The sequence below is a fragment of the Emydura macquarii genome, unplaced genomic scaffold, assembly GCF_026122565.2.
Source record: "Emydura macquarii macquarii isolate MOO-44397 ecotype Brisbane River unplaced genomic scaffold, CSIRO-AGI_Emac_v2 contig_820, whole genome shotgun sequence".
Lineage (NCBI taxonomy): Eukaryota > Metazoa > Chordata > Testudines > Chelidae > Emydura > Emydura macquarii.
In genome coordinates, this window is record NW_027130957.1 from 1,609,855 (window position 1) to 1,630,668 (window position 20,814).

The window sequence follows — 20,814 nt, forward strand, 5'->3', positions numbered from 1 at the left end:
AATTAGGCCCTGCATATTTTGTGCTTTTGAAGGCACCTTGAAAAAAGTAATTGACCAAAATATTCCAAACAAATAAAATGGATCCATTTCTTTGTGCTTACAAAATGTATCAGATTCTAGAAAGTGAAAGATTTAACACACAATATCTGAAAGAAACAGAAATTTCTGAAACTTTTTCTTTAGCTATTTTAGATCCTTTTTGAGGATATCAGTAAGCAGAAGTGTAGAAATGAAAGTCTGTTGGTGGAGGCTACCAGACCATGAAAAGAGCGAGTGTGGTAATTTTCAGCACACATCTCAAATTCAGCAGGCCAAATCTATAGCTGTTTGTCAATTGGTATAGCTCCAACGGAAGATCTTTGCCCAAAAAATACATAGGAGAAGGGCTCCCCAGAAACAGCATGATGACAATCAAACATCTATCTTGGATATTTCAAACATTTTGTTTATAGAGTTTTTCAAATGTTACACAGACAAAATGAGCTGTGTAGTACCTGAGATCAGCAAAAGAACATAGGAAGAAACAATACAAAATGCAACACAATGCAAAAAACAAAATGCAGAGAGAGGGGAAAAAAGCATGAGAATGCAAATAAAAAGTCCTCTTCATGACACTCTTGGATCTGTTTGTGCATAAGGGAGGGAGTGCAAATCCATTGACAGAAACCTTGAATGATCAGTTCATAAAGTTGAAAATCGAAAGTGGTGGAATTTTTTTTAACAGATTCTAAAAAAGAATAATTTCTTAGCTCATGCACAAAATCTGACTCTTACTGGTGAAAGATGTGGGGAAATGGAACAATAGTAACCCTTAAATAGTAACAGAAAAGCACTGTTAACACCTACATTCATAAATCATGAATCGGGCCCCCAGAATCATGAGACTGGCTTAAAAAGTATGGGAGTTTTAGAACAATGAATTTTGCATCCTTTTTATTTGCATTCTGCTTTGGTTTTGGTTTTTTTTAGCTTTTTAGGGTTCACCACAATCACGAGGGCTGCAATCTTTATATTTTGTTTAAACGAATGCTGAAATTTTCACGTTATAACATCTCTGGGAGCAGATGCTTTAAAAAATAGCAAGACTGTGAGACCCCCAAGAACACTGCAAGAGCTGACGATTCTGAATCTGGTGGTTTAAGTACAGAACTAGACCAGAGGTGATCTGGGTTCTGACATGCAGCGGCACCTTACGCAAGTTACTTCCCCTCTCAGTGCCTCAGTTTCGCCATCCTTACAGTGGGGACAGTATTGCTTCCCTGCCTCAGGGAGAGTTGTGAAGATTAACCCTCTGACATACATGAGGCTCAGGTGCTCTGCGCCCAGGCAAAGCCGATACACAGAACGGCATGCAGCTGTCCCAGGGGCCATCCGTGTGGGCACCGGGTCAGTGTGGGGATGGGAAGGAACACATGTGTCCCGGGCTAGCACATGCTACACGCTGCAGCACACAGGGCAAGGAGGGCCTTGCCCAGGAGCCCGGGACAGGCTGGGGGGAGTGACAGCAGGCACAGAAGTGGGGCCCACGCTGAGTGCTTCCAGGTGGGGACTCTCCCGCAGCCTGTGGGGATGGGGTCCCCCTGGGCTTGGCCCCCTTAACATGGGGGGCTAATGCCTCATGCACCCCCCTGTATCACATCGGGGGGGGGATCCTTCAGGCGTTGCTCCTTTAAGGGGGGGTCCCTCAGGCCTCATCCCTTTAGGGGATTAAGACCCCCCAGCCCCTCCTCTCCCCTACTGGGGTTGGGGGGGTCCCTCAGCTATTGCCCTTGGGGGAGGGCAAGCCCCTGTCTTGTCCCACGGGACTGAGCCCTCCACGGTTGTGAGGAGTCAATTCCCTGCCCCCCCCTCAACGCGAAGAGGGGAATCGCCCCTACAGCGGTGCATGCTGGGACTAATAGTCTTCTCTGAGCCAATCATCTCGCCCGGCCGTTACCCAGGCAACCGCTGCAAACAAGATGGCGTCGCCTGGGTCGAGCCCGACGGGGGGTGGGTGAGTCCTGTACAAGCTGGCCCTTAGCCCCTCTCCCCTGCGGTGGCTGGCAGCCCAGCGGCAGGCTCGCAGGGCCGGGCTGGGCCCTACCACAGGCAGCTCCGCGGGGCCCTCGGTGCTGGGGGGTGGAGACGCCGCCCCGGGGGCCGCGAGTTGGGGTCTGTTGTGGGAACGTCGCCCGGTGATATCGTCGCCTTGGCCTCGCACAGGGACGCGGAAAAGCTGTTGCATTGCGTGGTGATGTCATTGGGGTCCCCTGGTGACGGCGCGTGAGGTCATCATGTTGCATGGCGGTGCCTGATGAGGTCACCGCACTGCACACGGGGGCTCTGTGATGTCGCCGTGCGCACAGGGTGGCGCGGTGCGAGGTCCGCGTGTTGCACCGGGGTGCCTCGTGCTGTCATTGCATTATGCGGTGACGGTTTGCGATGCCACTGTGCTTCCGCAGCGATGTAGCGTGGCCTCATAGCGTTGCATGATGTGATGTCATCACGGTGATGCTTCATGACATCATCACTTTCCGTTATGACGTGAGGATGGCTTGACACGGTGACTTTTTGAGGTGAAGTCAGCATGTCGCCTTGTGGTGCACTGACAGAAGCTAATGATGCATTAGTTTGTCCTATCAGAGCAACCCAAAGAAAGTGGCAGCCTTTGTCTGAGTGCTGCACCTAACTGGCATGAAATGGAGCAGATTCGGGTCACATCTTTCACTTGGAGGCTGCAGCCTACATGGAGACCACAAGACCCAGAATGAAGTGCTTGAGCATCATTTCTATGTGTATATCTCCACAGCAAAGAAAAACCCGTGTCTGGTCTGTGCCGACTTGGTCTTGTGGGGCTTTGGCTGTGAGGCTGTTTAATTGCTGTATATACTTGGAAGTCTACACAGCAGTAAAAAAGCCTCACAGCCAGAGCTCCACGAGTCCAAGTTGGCTGGCATGGGCTTTTCTTTGTTGTGGAGACATACCCTATGACACCCCACAGGCGGAAGAGATCCCAGCATGAAATGCACCCTCTGCTCCAAGCGGCATGGCTGGACCTGAATTATCTGCAAGGTTCCCTGCTCTGTATGAAAGATGAAGGGTCATAGTTTTAGCTCCATGGTCTGTCCTGAGACCAACCTGCTCTGAAGGAATCCTCCACCCTGTGTGATGATAAAATAATCCTGGAGCCATCAACTGTTTCACAATGCCCCTCAGTCTCATGTTCTGAGGCATTTCAGTCTGTTTCATGCTGCAGCCGGGAATTGTAACACTGTCTTTGTTCCCTAGGATCTAGAGTTGTCTGAGATATAAACCATGAGTTCTCCTCTTTCCTCCCTGAGAAAGCACCGCAGAGTCCCACTGCAGCTACAGAGTCCTGGGTAAATGAGGCATAAGGGCTCTTCCTTGTTTTTTTGAGTCTTGTTGTCATCTTTGCTTATTTGTGCAATTTTGATACCAGCTGCTTGTCCTAACACTAAAGGCATAAATGACAAATTCCTGAAGACCAGCAGACTCTCACCCCACACGACAGTATATACTTCACAGCTGTGCATGCTGCAGGGTGTAAACTGGTAGTGCCCTTCTCTGAGCCCTTCTTTGGCTTTGATCTTTCAGGATGCTGGGTCCCCTCAGCTCCCATTAAAGTGAGTAGGAGTTAAGGGTGATCAGAACAACTCAGGAATCACTCAGCACCTTGCAGAACAGAGCCCTAAAATTCAGTATTGTGCCCTCCCAATTATAGTTGTGAGCCACCATTTCACGGTGGGATCCTATATGAATCAGAATAGTCTCTGCAGTTATACTAGCAAGGATAAAATTCCCCTGGGCTCGGTTTTATGGCCTCACTACACAAGCTGATTCTCAGCTGGGACCAGGAGGAGTATTGCACAATTCTGTACTGCATGGTTGGCCAGGTTGTTGTTTGTCTTTCTTTCGCTTTTCCCGAGTGTGAAGCAGCTAACATTAGTTGTGGCTTACGGGGATCTTAACTGCTCCTAAACTAGTCTGATTTTGTTGTTTGTGTATGAGCTGACTCAGAACAGAAAGAAAATGGGGGCTTGTTTGATTTATATCTGTCTTGTGAACTGGTGAGAAAACATAAATGCTTGTATTTGAATAATATTTTTGATGGACTTTACAAGTCTATTACTCCTAAAACAAATTACCCAGCTGATAATTCATCTGTCTGCTGTTGTTTTCTGTTCTCCATATTCTTATGTGCAGGAAAAGGACAGTGCCGTTTAAACTCAGTGCCTGCAGTGGTGAGTAAGGCCTTTCTCTTCACCTTATAGGTTTTGCACTGAAGTGTCATGTGCTTAGCTCTTTTCCTGTCCTTGGTTTCTCTCTCCTTCCCACGTGTCTGATATCAGACTAGTAGGAAGTGTTTTCCCTATCCCCAGGAATCATTAGAACATGTTAACCTCTCTCAAATGATTTACAGTTCCAAATACAGGTTGCTTCCCTCATTCTTCCATACTGTCATCTATGCTAGGGACACTCTTCCTATCCCAGTGCAAATTGCTTCTTCCAAATCCCTCTTTGAAACTCCCTTCTTCTGTGAGGCCCATAGACACTAACCTTGGGCGATATAATGCAGTCATCACCTTTTTCTAAAACAAACTCAGGCCCACCATTCACCTCCTTCACCGCCAGCAAAAGATATTGTTAGCACCCTGTTCTCTGTCTCCCAGTACAGTTTCTTGTCTGATTTTTTGATTGTAAGCTCCACTATGGACTGTGTCGTCCTTTGAGTATTGTACTTTGCTGAGCACATTCTTGGTGCTTAACAATCATTACTTTTGGAGCCTTTGGGTGGGTGAGTAGGACTGTGTCACATCTCTTTCCCCAACCCTCTCTTTCCCTGATACACCCCAGCATGTTTTTCACATGATTTTGGTGAGGCCTCATCTAAAAATCGGACCTGACCCTGCCTCTCATGCTTTCTTTGCCTCTTCAATTCACAGATGATGAGGCTGTGCTGCTGAATAACATCCTGTCTTCTAGAACAAAGATTCTGGCGCAAGACAGTTCCCCTTCCTGCTCAAAGGAAACAGCAACAAAAATAAGTATACATGGTAATGTCTCTGAAAGGACATGAGCTGCTGAGCCAGACACAGCGCTTGCATCAGGGACACCCATACCTATGACAGCCACTTGGACTCAGCACCCATGCATATAAGCTGCATGATCCATAGATGGTGCTTGATTGGCAAATCCAGCCACAGAGAATGCTCATTTCACATTCCTGAACACTTACACAGTGTGCCTATTGGTGATCCAGGGATGCATATACATGCAGTGTCTCCTGCAGAGTCCATATTTACCCCAGTCACTTCTGCCAGGGACCTGAGGGGTTTATACACAGTGCCCGCAGGGCATCCATTCATGCTGTCTGTGATGGCTAATCCAGGATTCCTGCACTATGCCTACAGCCCATGTAATATGGCACTGTATGATCATAAAGATTTCCCTTGGTCAAATTAAACTTGTAATTCTCAATGTGCTTTTTGGGGAGGGGGGTGATGTGTTGTACTTGTGTTTGTAGGGGCAGCGCCGACTGACATGGAGCTCATGTCCTCCATGATGCAGAAAATTGCTTTGTTGGAACAAAAAGTAAAGAGCCAAGCACAAGAAATCCAGCTGAAGGTAAAAATGCCAGCCTCTGTGGAGCCTCATTTGGGCCCTGTCTTAACAGTTCTGGCCACATTAGCCAGAACCATGTTTACACCTAGTCTGGGGTTTAGACAATGTAATTGTTCTGTAGACGAGGCCTGTATCTTAGTAATTACAGAAACCACCCACTCTAGAGGCCCAACTGCTGTCATCACACTGCAGTAAGGGATGGTGTGGGTGGGAATAGTCCCTGCAGTGATCCTAGGAAAAAATAAGCCCTAACACCTAATCTCATTGACTCTTCTGCTTTGGATGTTTCTTTTCTTCCTTCCATTTTCTAATGTTTGAGTTGATCAGAAGGCAAAGGGTCTCCCTGAAGCAGACACGTCTGATAGAAATGGGGATGGATAGTACCCTATTAGTGTTATTGACACTTCAGGGTAGGTAGTGATTAGTGTCTAGAAGATCAGGACTCCTGAGTTCTATTCCCAGATTTGCCATGTACTCAGTAGGGGCTCAACTGTGAGCCACACCCTCACGGAGGGCAACCTGCATAAATGGACTGTGTGCAAGAGGGGGAACAGCCATCATGGGATCGCTACTCCCCATCTCACGCAGGTGAGCAAGGGGTAAGCAATTAGGGTGATTTTGTCTTTGGCCTACTCCTTGGACAGTGCATTTATGTGCTACTCCCTTACTTAGGACATATGGTAACTCCACAATTTAGCCCTATGTGATCTTGGGCAAGTAACACCCTTTCTAGACCTTTCTTTGCCCATCAATATAATGGGTGTAGTAGTTAACCTACCTAGCTCCTGGGAGCTGAATCAGTTGGTATGTGGAAAGTGCTTTGAGATCCTCAGAGGAAAGGAGCTAAGTGGGATCACTATTTTTCTTTTTTCGTGGATATGCAGGCTAGGAAGGTTGCTGAACTAGAGAAGCAGGTGAAAATCCTTCAGAAAGGAAAAGGTAAGTTGTTCTGTCTTTGGCACCCTTCTGCTTGCTGCATGTGCTTAGCTTCTCTATGGCTCAGACTGTGCTGTATTCCAGCATTCGGAGGTGCTGTTGGGGACCTCTGTACAGGCCTTTCCTTGGGGAAGCCCAGTTCCAATACTGCCCCAAGGAGAACTGTGAATTTCACACTTTCTTACTGCTTCACTTGACAGCAGGTTTTCAGTTCGTGCATGCACCTGCTGCTGACTTTTAAGCTGCTGGTTTCTGGTGCAGCACTCAGATGTCACACTGTGACCTGCTTTCACTGTGGTGAAGTGTTCCCACAAGACCGAGAACCTGAGCAGAAGATGGCCACATAACCATCTGGTGTTTAGGAGTGGTCAGAAAAAACAAGGCTGGGAGGAGAACAAACAAACCAGGGTTCAGATTTAAGATGACAAGAAACAGGCCTTTCCCCAGCTAAATACAGCAAAAGGGCCTCTCACAGCCAAGATTTCCCCTTGTCACATGTGTGATCTAGCTCCAAATTTAATCCAGCCCTGACTGACTCTCTCCTTACAGCTGACTCCCCTCACTGTCCTTTGGAATTCAGTAATTCCCTCTAGCTGAGCCCAGACACTTTGGGTGGGGGATCCACAGAGTTGCACGGGTGCCTATGTTGTGGTTTAGGCACCTAAGTCCCAGTTTTGGCTCCACTGCAATTCACAACATTCCTGCTGAACCTATAGGTGCCTAAACTCACTTGGCACCTAAGTTTTTCAGAGTAAAAGTTCCCTAGCTGCCTATGTTCCTGCTCTAGGCATGTGCACTGCTGCCTCCCCCTGGATACAGGGGGGAGATTGAACTGGGGTCTCCCACATTGCAGGTGAGTACTCTAACCACTGGGCTAAAAGTTGTAAGATGAGCACCACCAGCATCTCCTCCTCCTGTTTGTGTGGAGAGAGGCAGGCACCTAACTCATTCCCTCCCACAGCAGCTTAGACACCTAGGCCACTTGACTCCCGGCAGGGGTTCCTGTTTGTGGATCCCATTCTTAGGCACCTGTCTCTTCCCATTCATTGTATAGGGAGCCTAGCCACCTGACTCAGGTTTGTGGTTGTCTCCGTGTTGTTCCTGTGATTCTCTAGGCACCCTGATGCTCAGCATTGCAACGCCTAAGGCCTTTTCTGGATCCCACACATTCTGCTGTCCTGGAAGGCTCCTTGGAAAGCCTGCACTGAAAGCATGTAACTGGTGATTTCTCTGCTCAAGGGGTAGAGAACATCCTCCTTGGCAATCACAGCACAGGTTTATATGCCCATCATGTATTGTTCAATCTACCCAGCACAGCAGAGTGGATCCAAATTCAGTGGATGAGCTGCTGACTTTTCTATAGATTCATAGAACCACCCCCACTGTATCACTGCAAACAGCACCATTTACACAGCAGCTCATTCAGTGCAGCATAGAAATTCACCAATGTTGTCCATAAATACCTGCCAGATTTGTCTTTTAATCTATCCACATCTTTTTGGACGTGATCCCCAGTTGAATAGTCGGGACAGCAGTCAAAGAGTTGTGTTCAGCTTCTGTGCCTTCCAGATTCGAGTGCCGCTATTTATATGCAAGGTGCTGCGGATCCCTGCATTACCTGACATTGGTTGTCTCAGCTCTTGTCTGAAGCTTTTTATAGCAAAAATAAAACACCTCAAGTCTCTGTCTTTCCTCAGCAGATTCCCCTGAGTCAAGCAGAAGAGAGGAACTGGAGGTGATGTGCCTTCAGCTGCAGAATCAGGTCTGGGAAATGGAGGTGAGATTCATGGCTGGACCCCTGGCCTCACCCCACCCTCCCCTAGAATTTGGGCTTCCTCTTCATTCAATCCATAAATGTTTGGTTCTTACTAAGCTGCCAGTTTCAATATCGCTACCTATTATTAAAGCCTCTGTACAAAAGGAACAGGTTAAATGGAAGAGGAGGGACATTCCTTAACCCCCTTCCTGCTTCTTTTCCTTTCTCCCCTTTTAAATCAGTTTTGATATATGATGTAACACTCGATAATAATTAGCACCTTCTAAGCATCATAGCACCTCTCATTCTGAAGAAGCTCAGGGAATTTTACAGGATATTGTACATAGATTCTTAGGCTATGTCTACACTACCATTTATGTTGGTCTAACTTATGTCGCTCAGGGGTGTGAATAAGCCACCCCTGAGCAACATACTTACACCGACCTAAGCGCCGGTATGGACAGCGCTATGTCAGCGGGAGAGCTTCCTCCGCTGACATAGCTACCACTGCTCATTGGAGGTGAATTAATTATGTCGACGGGAGAGAGCTCTCCCTTCGGCATAGAGCAGCTACACTAGAGATTTTACAGCAGCACAGCTGCATTGGTACAGCTGCGCCGCTGTAAGCTCTCTAGTGTAGACATGGTAGATTGTAAGGCCAGAAGGGATCATTATATCATCTAGTCTGACCTCCTGTATACCATCGGCCATTAAATTTTACGCAGTTATTTCTGTACTGGGCCCAATAACTTGTTTGGCTAAAGCATATCTTCCAGAAAAGTATCCAGTCTTGATCTGAAGACCTCAAGAGTTGGAGAATATATCACTCTGGGGAGTACTTCACCCACCTGTGATATGCAGTCATCTCTAGGGTGGAACACAGTGGCCTTTGAACAGCTCACAGCAATACTACACAAGACTGTAAGATAGGAAGTGAAGAAGAATTATGTATCCAAATGGCCATGTGGGGAACATTTATTAATACTACTCCTACTTTGCATTTTAATTCCTTTCATCCAAGGATTCCAAAGCATCTCAATATTATTATCCCCATTATACAGACGGAAAAGCTGTGTCACAGAGAGGTGAAGTGACCTGCCCAAGCCCAGAGTTAATGTCTCTTGATACCTGTTCATCTGTTTTATATGATACCTCAACACTTCCCTCTATAATACAAAATCGATGTCTGACTGAAACTTTAACCTAGCGATTAGAGCAGGGAAGCGGGAGTCAGGACTTCTGGATTCTCCTCCAAGTTCTGCCACTGATTTCACTGTGTGGCCTTGAACAAGTTTCCCAACCTCTTTGTAATTCTGTTTCCCAGTGTGTAAAATGTGGGTAGTAGTCCTGACTTACCTCACATTGAGTGTGGGGCTTATTATGGTTGCATTGTACTTTGAGATCCTTGGGAGAAAGATGTTAAGTAAATACAGCACATAATTATTATTGACACCTAACTATATTGCATGCATTTTTAATAGCTTTTATACACAAACACATATACTCCTCCTTTTAATCTTTATGGCTATATTTTTGTTTCAATCCCTCCATGTTAACTGACTGACTCAGTAGAAGAGAAGTCTTTGGAGTGATCAAAGACTTGGTAGACTGAGTACTAAATGATTGATCACTGTGGATAGATTCATACAACTTTTGGAGTCCATCACATGCTACTCTTCCTGCTCAGTGAGTTTTCTCACACCAACACCCTATAACAAGGTCAAATTTGTTCCAGGCCACACGTGTTTTCCAGCTCCCATTCCTGGCCTTTTATAGTCCCATGCTCCTCAGGCTAGTTCATCCTCTTCTCCCCTTCCCCATGCAGCGGTTTCTGAATGATTATGGATTGATTTGGGTTGGAGAGAGGAATGAACAGCTGGAAGAGTTGAAATCATTGAAGAAGCAGGAAAACCAATCATCAAGGGGTCTCTGGAAACCAGGTAAAGCAGCAGGGCTCTTTGCTGAGGCAGACGGCCTTCCCCTCATGGGGTATTTTAAAAAGGCATAATATTCTACAGATTGGAAAAATAGATATATAGGGATTTATTAACCAGTTGGATTTATGGCATGGAATGAATTGTGACTCTTCTTGAACAGCTCTGTTCTGCCAAGGCTGGTGTAGAGAGATCTTAGCCTGAATGTCATTAATTCAGTTCTTATTATTTATATAACACCTTGGCTGGGTGTGACCCTGGAAAGATGCACCTGAAATGCCTGATCTAAAACCTGTTTGATTAAAGTGTTTGGCTTTTTCGTTGGTTTTTAGAGGTGAATTTTAGGGGCCTTTAAATCATTTTTTTTACATTTCTGGACACAACAGAGGAGATTTTCAAAGGTGTTGATGGGAGATAGGCACCTAACACCCTTTGACTTCAAATAAGACTCAGTCACCTAATTGCCCTTTGAAAACCTCCTCCCTACTATCTGTAGAAGAGGTAAAGCATGGGCAGGAGTACCCCATACTGCCCTCTGAATGTGCTACAATTCTGACCTGGAGAGACTTCCTCTAGGGCTAAGAGGGGAGCTTGGTGGCAATGACATCCAGCCCTTGGCTTCTCTGCTGCGATTGTCAAGAAGGGGGCCTGTTAGGAATGGTGGCTTATGGCATCTGAACCCCCCAAATCAACTTCTGCTTTAGGGAAAGACAAAAAACTGTACTGTGGGATTTTCGAAAGCTCATAAATGTTGTATGTGCACAGGCTAATCTATAGGACTGGAAAATCCTATCCTTAGATGATAGAAAATGTAGTGAGGGGAAGTTACTACATTTCCTCTGTTGTTTTGTTTCCTTTTCAATCTCCTTTTAAGGCTGGGTGGCTATTACAATATCTCAGAACTAAGTTTACAAACCCCAAATAACTGCCACTTTTAAATAAAAGCAACATTGCACACACTGAAATCTACAGGCTGTGTTTAACCACCCATTGCAAGAGCTCATGTACGTTTAAGATGTGTGGTTACTGTAACTGATACCCTGTGGCAGTTTTTAAACAGAAGAATTTTGTATGGTCAGAGCACAGCGTGGAAGCAGCTTACAGCAGGGGTAAAGATACCCAATGAAAATTAGTACAACTTGATACGGGGATGAAAGAGACTTATGTTTTATAGATGGTTCTGGATGCGGATTGGATAGGATAGGTCCTGCAGACTTTCCTAGGCTAACGTCCTTCCCTGTTGTTTGATTTCCTCATTGTGATCCTGGGGTCACATCCTAACCCATTTCAGTAGAAAGGAGACTGAGCAACGAAACACAAGCGGTTCCAGGAACATAGTTTAGTAACTCCATGTATTTTATAAATTTCATGGACCAGCTTTCAGGAGGAAGGTCTTCAAAGCTGACCCCAGACCTTGAATGTTTGGAGCCTGATTCTGATCTCAGGTGGTGTAAAATGGGTGTGAGATCAGAATCAGGCCCTGTTGGTATGTATTAGATGTATTGACTTGCCCCTATTGTCTGGCCCCATCAAAACACATTATTGTTCCCTTCCTCCAGCTGCCACAGGAGTGGTTTTATTGGGAGCCAGTTGCATTGTGTTTGTTTAGTGATGGCCTCTTGATAAGTGGTAAGAGTGAATGAGAATATACTTGGGACCTGTGGCAGCCATCCCCTTCAAAGTGCTGTGAAAAACACCAGCTAATTAATTCTCACAACCCCTTGAAGTAGGCAAGGGAGATGATATCTGAATAGCAGTGGGTATAAGGCACAGAGCACTGCCGGCTAGTGTGTTGGTTCACTTCGCCTTATTTGCAGATTGATGCGTTTACAGAAATTGTTTCCTTTTATTGATGCTATTTTTTAACTTTAGAGGATCTATCAAAAGCAGAATTGAAAGTATCAAAGGCCTTTTTCCAGCCCACATCTTTGCACTCACTTCCTCTCCTCATATACTTCTTGCGCTGTTGTTTGCACACGTCTCCTGCTGTACCTCCTAAGCCTGGCACCCTCTTCTCAAGCACTCAAATGACCTCCCTCTCGCCAATAATCCACAAGCAGGAGAAGGGGTTGTTTAGAAAGAGCAATCTGCACATCTCTGAGCTCAGTCAGTCAGTTGGTGTCCCATCTCTGTTCCCTCCAGGAGTCTATGCTGTACAGCACCAAGCGAGGAGTGATACGAAGTACATTATAACCATACAAATAATCAGGGTTTCCAGCAGTCTCCAAGGAGTGCAGGCTGTGGTGCTGGCTGATGATGCAGTTTCATAAGTTGGTAACAAGGGGCTGATTATCCACTGTGGTGTTGTATATGCTTGTGCAGTGTGGATGCAAAACATTGCCATTCTGACGTGGGAGCATTTCACCCTCACTTCACAAAGGAGTAAATGACCACACAAGGTGGAGGCAGGCAAGAGCCAGGCCCAGATTGGTAGGGTTTGGGCAGCACCATTAAACATGCCCACGCAGAGAGACGTGCATTCAAAGCTCCTGGCTGGAGACTCTCCCCTGTCGATAACTCTGCTTTCCTTGCTGCAGGTGACTCAACTGTTTCAAAATACCAGATCGATTTTGATTTAATTTTGGAAAACCTGAAAGATTTAAATGTGCTGGCTGGGGAAGGCGTGTCTCAAATCGAGCACACAGCAGGAGGTGCTAGGCTGAGGCAACCCGAATCGGTATCCCTCACTTTTTATCAGAATGGGATAGTCATGTTCAATGGGCCCTTCCGGTCGTATGAGGAACCATCTACGCAGGTATGGACCAATTCCTGGAGGAAGTCAAGTTACTGCCAGCCAACTGTTCACTCAGCAAATGCTGAGGGTGGGAATGGAGTGAGGCTGAGGCTTGTGGGGTCGCTGTAGTCCCATCTCCCCCCCACAGGGGGTTGGTGAGGAACAATGGCTGTTAGAGGATCTCCCAGTCTCTTGCAAGCAAGGATCCTTTGTTGCCTTTGTAGGACTCCAGATCTGGTGCAGGTGGAATGTATCAGCAGCGAGGTAACTATGACGTCTGAGGCCTGGTTTTTAAGCCCTTGTGCTTTGTTTCAGCAATGCCTTCAGGACATCATGGATGGCTATTTTCCCTCAGAGCTACAGAAGCGCTACCCAGATGGCATTCCTTTTCAGGTAAGCAATGTAATGCCCCTGCCATCTTCCTTTTAGGAGAAATCCCTCTCTCCATGCAAAGGGCTTCCAGCTTGAGATGTCTCATCTTTGCACCATTATGCAGGCCTTTCTCAACAGCAAATGTAGTTTGATGTTTCTAAACCCAGCCCACGTGCAGCTGAGCTTAATGGGAACACACCTGCTACAGCCGTTACTGGAAATGGCCAGGCTTTTGTGCACTACAACTGAACAGTTTGTCTGCTTCAATTAATCTTGGGTTAGGAAGAGACTGCTAGGGCAAAACTTCTGAGCCAGTAGAAGGCAGTCAAAGAGAGGCAGCTGCAGAGGATATTATAACCCAGATCTTCAAATATAGGTGCCTAAAATTAGGCACACAAATCCAATGGAGCTGTATGTGCTCACCCCCTCTTGGAAATCAGGCCGCTTCCGGGGAGGGAGTCTTACTTTAGGCACCCAAATTTGAAAAGGTGGGGCCTATTGCTGTGGGGGTTAGAAAGTCCTGGGGGGAATGGAAGGCACCCAGTGAGGACTTAGGGTACATCTACACTGCAGTAAAACACCTGCGGCTGGTCTGTGTCCGCTCACTTGGGCTTGCAGACCTCAGGATGTGGGGCTATCAAATTGCGGTGCAGACGTTTGGGCTGAGGTTGAACATCTGCACAGCAATTTGATATCCCCGTAGCCTGAGGGTCGTGAGCCCGAGTGAGCTAACACAGATCAGCCACAGGGGTTTTATTACAGTGTACATGTACCCAAAGTGGCCTTGCGCTTCTGACAGCTGTGTTTTACTGAGCTTGGTGGGACTGGGAACGGGGGGGGGTGGGGGGGGGGGGCCTGAATATGGTGCTTTTGCTTCTTTGGTATCAGAGAGCCATCTGGTGGTCCTGGCTGCTTGTAGATCCCTTCTTCTGTTAGCACAGGTCAAGGCAAAGCCCTAGGTGAGCCTAAAACAATACTTGGCAATGTCACGTCACCTTTCAGCTGAGGATCACTTTTCATAGATGGGGAAGCTGAGGCACAGAGCAGGTTCAAAGCAACATGCTAATACGTGCAAGGCTGGAGTGATCATCTGTCTTATCTTAGCATCTGGATGTGCCATTGACCTGCTAACTAGAAGAGTTTTAGACTTGAAGGGACACAGATGTGGGTTTATTTTACTGGAGGGTCTAAAAGGATCTGCAGACAGCTTCCTTTTTGGGGGTTGGTATGTTAGAACCACCCTCAGGAGGAACTAGCTTTCTCTATTCATTGTTACTGTTTTGTTCTTGTTGCTTACCCTTCTGTTGTGCTATGATGCAGTGAGAGCTGGGTCCTGGAGGCAGACATGTTTGCTAATGGCAGTTAGTATTAATTTAACAGGTCACTGACAGGAGAGATGTTTTCTTTCGGGAGAGGCAACTACCAGAGAACTTTCCTGGCCAAGGGCAGGTAGTTGGCCATTCGAGATCAAGTAAGGTAAAGGAAACCAGTGAGATCCCAGGTGAGTCTTTTGCCATTCCCACTAATCCCTGGAGATCCCCTACTTAGCCCCAAAAGAGCGGATAAATAAAGCCTAGTGAAACCTGGCAACAGCTACTAAGGAGTTAATTCTGAGAGTTGACATTTCTGAGTTGAGAGCATTATGTATGTACTTCATATGCCGCTACAGTTGCTGAGAGCCAGCTGCCACAATAGTCAGATTTCCCAGAGCATGCATGAAACCCACACATTTCTCACATGAAACCCAGAGCTCATTCTCAATAGAGGTCTTTCAAAATCACCCACGTGAGCCATGCAGAAGAATGGTTTGGTTGATGGCACTCGGGGACTGGGCCTTCAAACAAACATTTGTTCTACTGCAAGTTACTTATGTAGGTGGACATCTTCATCCCCGATATGCCACAGCACATGTCCAAACCATGGGGGAGAGACATGTCATTTAGGACCAGCTCACAGGTTCCTTGTTTTCCTTCTGAATTTCAGAAATCTGCTCCAATAGTTGCCAAAAATTACCCTCATTGACTGCAAATTAAACTGTTCTGGCTAGTTTGAAAGGTCTGATCACATATGTTTTGACATAGTCATTTTCATGTAGTTGTATAGTGGGAGTAGTCATATATGGTTATGTATGTTCCTGGACAGCCATATATGGCAATATATAATCATCTGTGCATATGCATTTCCCATCAGCAATTGTATATTGCCTTGTTACTTAGCTGTAAAGAGCTGCTCATATGCTATGGAATTTGGATGACATATCTTATGGGTGATTCTAATAACCCGTTCCCAAAAGGGAACTACCTGAAGTGTCATTCTGATGAGCCTAAGAAGTGGAAAATTCTAGTTTTATGGTAATAGCTTGGTGTGATGTGACAAGTATAGGATTCTTCCTTCCCCTCCCTATCCCTGTTCCTCCCCCAACCCTGTAACTGTCTCTCTCTCGTGGCAGGTCCCAAGCTCTCACTGGAGCAGTTTCTGAACAAACTTCCTAAATCCTTAATCCGAGAGGGACAAGTGCTTGATATCCGAGGGCCAATCAAAGAAATTTTGCAAGTATGATAGAGCCCCAGCACACACACATAGCTTAAGGGCTGGGCTACACTTAAAATTTAGATCAATCTAGCTACATCTCTCGGGGGTGTGAAAAGCTCACACCTCTTAGCTCAGTAGTTGAGCTGATCTAACCCTCAGTGTAGACGCAGCAAGGTCGATGAAAGAACATGGCTCAGGGAGGTGGATTACCTACAGTGATGGGAAAACCCTTACTGTTGCTGTAGGAAGCATCTACACTATGATGCTACAGCAGAATACAGTGCTGAAGCTGAGCTGCTCATAATGTAGACATTTTCAGAGTCTGCAGTTATGCTGGTGTGAATCAGTGGTAACTCTATGGAAGCCAACAAGCTTTTGAGGGTGCAAATAAAATCACATTGGGCCCTTTCTCTCCAAAAATCTTTAACCTCCTGGATTCAGAAAAGACTCCAGCAGAAAGCATTTAGATGTATTTTCACCAGGCCCTTTCATCCCTTTCTGGAACTGCATCATCTCTCCCTGGAGAAAAAAAGTCATTATTAACACATCTCCTGATTGAGTAAATATTTAAGTTACTGTCTCAGGTATTAGATCTCAAGAATGGGTCATTTTGCTTGAAGGAGAGCCAAGTATGTTCCTCAGATAGCTTTAATTATGATGATTAAACTCTCTGTGCCCATACAGAACATTCAGAAGTAAATAGACCAATCTAGTGTGCTTGGGCATGTTTTATTCGCTTAAAACTACTACTAATTGATCAGTTGATGTGGCAGTTAGTTGTTAGATTAGAAGAAGCCCCAGCCAACACGAGTACCAGTCCAAGCAGATTTTTAAAAATAAATATTTTAACTAGGTGCAAAGTTTAAAAGCCAAAATTACCATTTGCTGGAGAAACCTGCCTTCCTGGCACTGTGCCAAGCCTGCTACATCCTGCTGGGAACAGCAGGTGAGAGGTTTTGTGATTCTGCATGGGAACGAGAGAGAGGCCAGTCCAGTGGTTTGGGGGCTAGCCTGGGACTTGAGAGCCCTGGCTTCAGTCTCCTGCTCAGACTTCCTGTGAGAGCTTGGACCAGTCACTCAGGGCCAGATATTTAAAGGTATTCAGATACCTGAAGATGTGGCTAAGCACCTAAACACTTCTGGAAATCCCAGTAAGCACCCATCTGCATCTTTAGGTGCCTGAATACATTTCAAAATCATCCTTTAGCCTCTCTGTGCCTTGGTTCCCCACCTGTAATAGGGATAATAGACCTGCCCTACCTCACAGGGGTGTGGATAAACAGGAGGTGCTCAGGTACTACGGTAATGGGCCCAGATAATACCTTAGATAGATAGGCTGGAGAAGCCATTGGCCTTGTAGATGGTGGGCTCAGAAGGAAAGCAGTTCGTAGAATCATAGAAGATGAGGGTTGGAAGGGACCTCACGAGGTATCTAGTCCAACCCCCTGCTCAAAGCAGGACCAACTTCAACTAAACTATCCCAGCCAGGGCTTCATCAACCTGCATCTTAAAAACCTCTAAAGATGGAGATTCCACCACCTCCCTAGGTAACCCATTCCAGTGCTTCACCACCTTCCTAGTAGCTGATATTTGCCATCTGGTTTCAGGGCTCTGATGGGACACGTAGCAATGAAGTGATCCTGGTGGGGACACCCAGCCTTGCAGCAATGAAGGAGAGGTAAAGGGCAGTGGCCTGGCCCCTCAGTCAGTCTCTTCTGTCTGCCCACCAGCCATAGTTCAGGGGCAACCTGTAAAGAATTTTTTTAAATGGTTTTGTCCATTTTTGCTTCTTTCTGATGGATAAAGAGGACCTGGAAAGGGAGGGTTTGTTTGTGTGTTTTAAATCAAAAACTGAGGAGCTTTTTTTCTGGTTGTTTTTTACCTTAGAAATAGCAGGAAGGCCAGGTTTGATCTTTCCTAGTTTTGGAAGGCCTCTGAGATGTTTATGGTGAATCCTGACATGGGAAAGTGCCTCCAGGAAGGAGATGAGCAAATGGGAAGTCACTATTACACTAGTTCTCCACTAGTCAGAGAGTCTTCCAGGCTAGACAAGACCTGAATTTCTAATGTCACTATAAACCAAGCAGAATTTTGTATTTAAAAAAGCAAATAAAAACCCTACCAGGTACCTTTAATCCATAACAAAGAACAAAAAAAAGAGGCACCAGCTGATCTCAGCAAGCAAAAGAGCAGCCTTGCATGATAATTAGATAGGCTACACCCTCTCCCTCACTTCAGGGGGTAGGAGGGTGGGGTTGTTGTCTTGCCAGATTCAACTAGTTCAAAACCAAGTAGCACTTTGTAGCACATTTTGGCCTATTTGCCCACAGTCATGTCAGTCACTCAGGGAACTGCTAAGATTTTTAAGCTACTGTCCTCTCTTCTAGCACTTCCCTTTTCCCTTTGGATCTCTCCTGATGCTCTGCCCAGCCTAGCCCACTTAACACTGATTGGTCAGTGTAAACTGTGTAAACAGTGACTCTTTGTAAAATTGCTGTTCCTTGTCTAACTGGCTTTTATGGATTTCAGGTTGAAGGCAGATGAACAGGACCAGCCTCCAGTCCCCGACATCTCCACTCTCCGGATAAAATCAGAGAATGGGGAGCAGACATACATTGTAAAAATGCTCTTCACAGAGACCATAGGAGACCTGCGCCGGCACCTTGCCCAGAGCAGGTAAGTACAGGGACATTCCAGCAGAGAGGTAGGAGGGGTTTCTGTAAGGCAGTTTAACTCCTCCACCCCACAGTGAAAACTGGGCCGGTGCCATTTCCAAATCCCACTTGAGCCCTGGAATTGAGCCACCTGAAGAATACTGTACAATGCAAGCCCGACAGGCACAGGATCACAGAGCCTGAACCTGCCCGGTGCTGAGCCCCTCAGCATCCACTGATGTCAGGGGGGGTTGAAGGTGCTCATCTCCTCTCTGGAGGTGCTGAGGGTACATGGTACATGGTTTGGGGATTGTGTGAAGATTTAAAATCCGCCCTCTTGCAGGGAGCTGGCTGTCCAGAGTCTGCCACGTTCCCATCTCCTCCTTACCTCCTGCAGTGTTACCTGGGCTTGTCATTGCCTCTGCTCCCCACGCCCATTCCTCAGCAGCCCTCACCTTGATTATTGTCATGCCCTTCTCTCAATCCACTTCAGAACTGCCCTTGTTCTTAACATCCTCGAAGCAGCTCTGGGCTGGCCTACCACAGGCACCATCCCTCTCTCCCGTCCTTGCTCCCTTTACAGGATGTAGCCCAGGCCTAAGCTCTGTCATGCCTGGTGATCTCACCACTATTGACATGTAAGACCTTCCCCACTGGAGCTGCTGCTGTCTGGAACAGCCTCCCAGGGGCTGGGCTTTCCAGCTCAGCTGGAAACCGCTCACTTCTGCTTAGCCTGTTCCACTTAACTGCTCTTGTGTACCTCAGCAACTGGATTATTTACATCATCTCTGTGGAACCTTTTGGAATATAGCTCACAGGAAAGATTGGACTGTTCTTTCCTAGGGGTGGAGAATCACAGCCGTATGAGATCATCAGCACCTTTCCCCAGAGAGTGTACGCTGACAACTCCATGACCCTACAGGAGTGTGGACTGATTCCCAACGCCTCCCTTCTGCTGCGGGAAAAGATCCCTTCTGCCAAGGAGGGACAGGGCCACGGATAGTTTATCAGCTTCTGATGAGTCAGTTGTTTTCAACCACTACTGCACATGAAGCAATTTGCTTTCCTCTCCGTCCTTCCCCTTCTCAGGGGCTATACTGTTAAGGCAAGAGGAAGGAGCAGCCTTGCACCATCAAATAAGATGCAATCTACTCAAGGGGGAAGGAGGGCGAGGTTGTCTTTCCGGATTCACTTGAACTGCATTAACTGGGCCTCCCATCTCCTGTAGGCAAAGCAAGGGGGAGAAATAGTCCTGGAGATCTAGCTCCTCCCTGCACTATGGGAGAGAGCTGTGATGACACAAGGCCCCACCCTGCCCTTCTGGATCTTACTCAGCCTCTGGGGATCCCTTCCCAGTCAGAGGCCTTCCCCTGAGACTGGCAAGTGCCTATGGCCTCATCACATGTGTAATTATTATCCAGGAGGATTTATATCCAAACTGGGTCTCCCTCCACCTTTGCTGAAGGTCACATGATCTTTTTACCCCTCAGAGGCTGCAGTGAGTTCAATTCAGCAACACCTGAGCCCTCACCAGCAGCGGTCTGGGCTGGAGCCAGGTCATTGCTCAGCAAGACCTGTTCCTTACACAAGCCAAAAATCCCTTAGGTCTCTACAATGCAATAAAAAAAAAACCTGGCACCCATCTGAGCCCCCATCAACTGAGTTGGGCATGCCGGGGTCAGGCTGTGTGGTTACAAATAGCAGCACAGAGGTTCAAGTGCGGGCTGGAGCCTGTCCCCCTGGGTGAGGTTTCAGAGCCCAGGTTCCAGCCTGAGCTTGAATGTCTACGCTGCAATTTCTAGTCCTTGAGCCTGCACCCTGTGAGCCAGTCAACTGCCCCAGGCCAGACATGGCCATGATGTGGGTCTTTGATGGCAGTGTAGACCGAGCCTTAGTGAAAACAGTTATATACAGCACCCCAGCTAGCTTACAGTCCAGGTTCCTTAGGCATCTGCTCCCTGTGTTAGGGCTGGTTCTGATCTCGCACAGGTGTATGAACTGGCTTACCTCTATTATGGTCAATAGGGTTAAACTGGAATGAGTGGAATCAGGCTCTGAGCCATTTGCAGTGCTGAGACAGCCGGAGCCACTCCAGCGAGGATGTGCCAATACTTTATTTCCTGTACATTAAACATTTTTTCCTTTAAACAGACCTCAAGTGTCCAGTGTTAACAGCCTGCAGTCTGTATGTCTGAACCTGCTCTCTATAGCACCAAACTCTGTTTGCCTTCCCCACAATCATCAGCCCTGCTGCAATGAAACAAAAGAGAAAGG

The 20,814-nt window shown here is 46.7% G+C and overlaps 1 protein-coding gene across 3 annotated transcripts; it reads left to right on the forward strand.

The window, feature by feature from the left end:
- The first annotated feature begins 1,374 nt into the window (after positions 1-1,374).
- Positions 1,375-20,478, forward strand: UBXN11 (UBX domain protein 11). 3 transcript variants are annotated; one of them, XM_067543335.1, is made up of 15 exons: positions 1,375-1,993; positions 3,268-3,359; positions 4,204-4,241; positions 4,944-5,054; positions 5,525-5,625; positions 6,507-6,561; positions 8,256-8,335; positions 10,140-10,254; positions 12,786-13,003; positions 13,298-13,375; positions 14,735-14,855; positions 15,804-15,907; positions 17,494-17,564; positions 18,416-18,562; positions 19,384-20,478. In XM_067543335.1, the coding sequence occupies exons 2-15, from the start codon at positions 3,295-3,297 to the stop codon at positions 19,541-19,543; spliced, it is 1,464 nt and encodes a 487-aa protein (XP_067399436.1). In that variant the 5' UTR covers positions 1,375-1,993; positions 3,268-3,294; the 3' UTR covers positions 19,544-20,478. The 3 variants fall into 3 exon arrangements, with proteins under 3 accessions (XP_067399436.1, XP_067399437.1, XP_067399438.1); XM_067543336.1 differs by having other exon boundaries at positions 8,259-8,335; XM_067543337.1 differs by lacking the exons at positions 1,375-1,993; positions 3,268-3,359 and having other exon boundaries at positions 4,121-4,241; positions 4,984-5,054.
- The last annotated feature ends 336 nt before the right edge of the window (positions 20,479-20,814 follow it).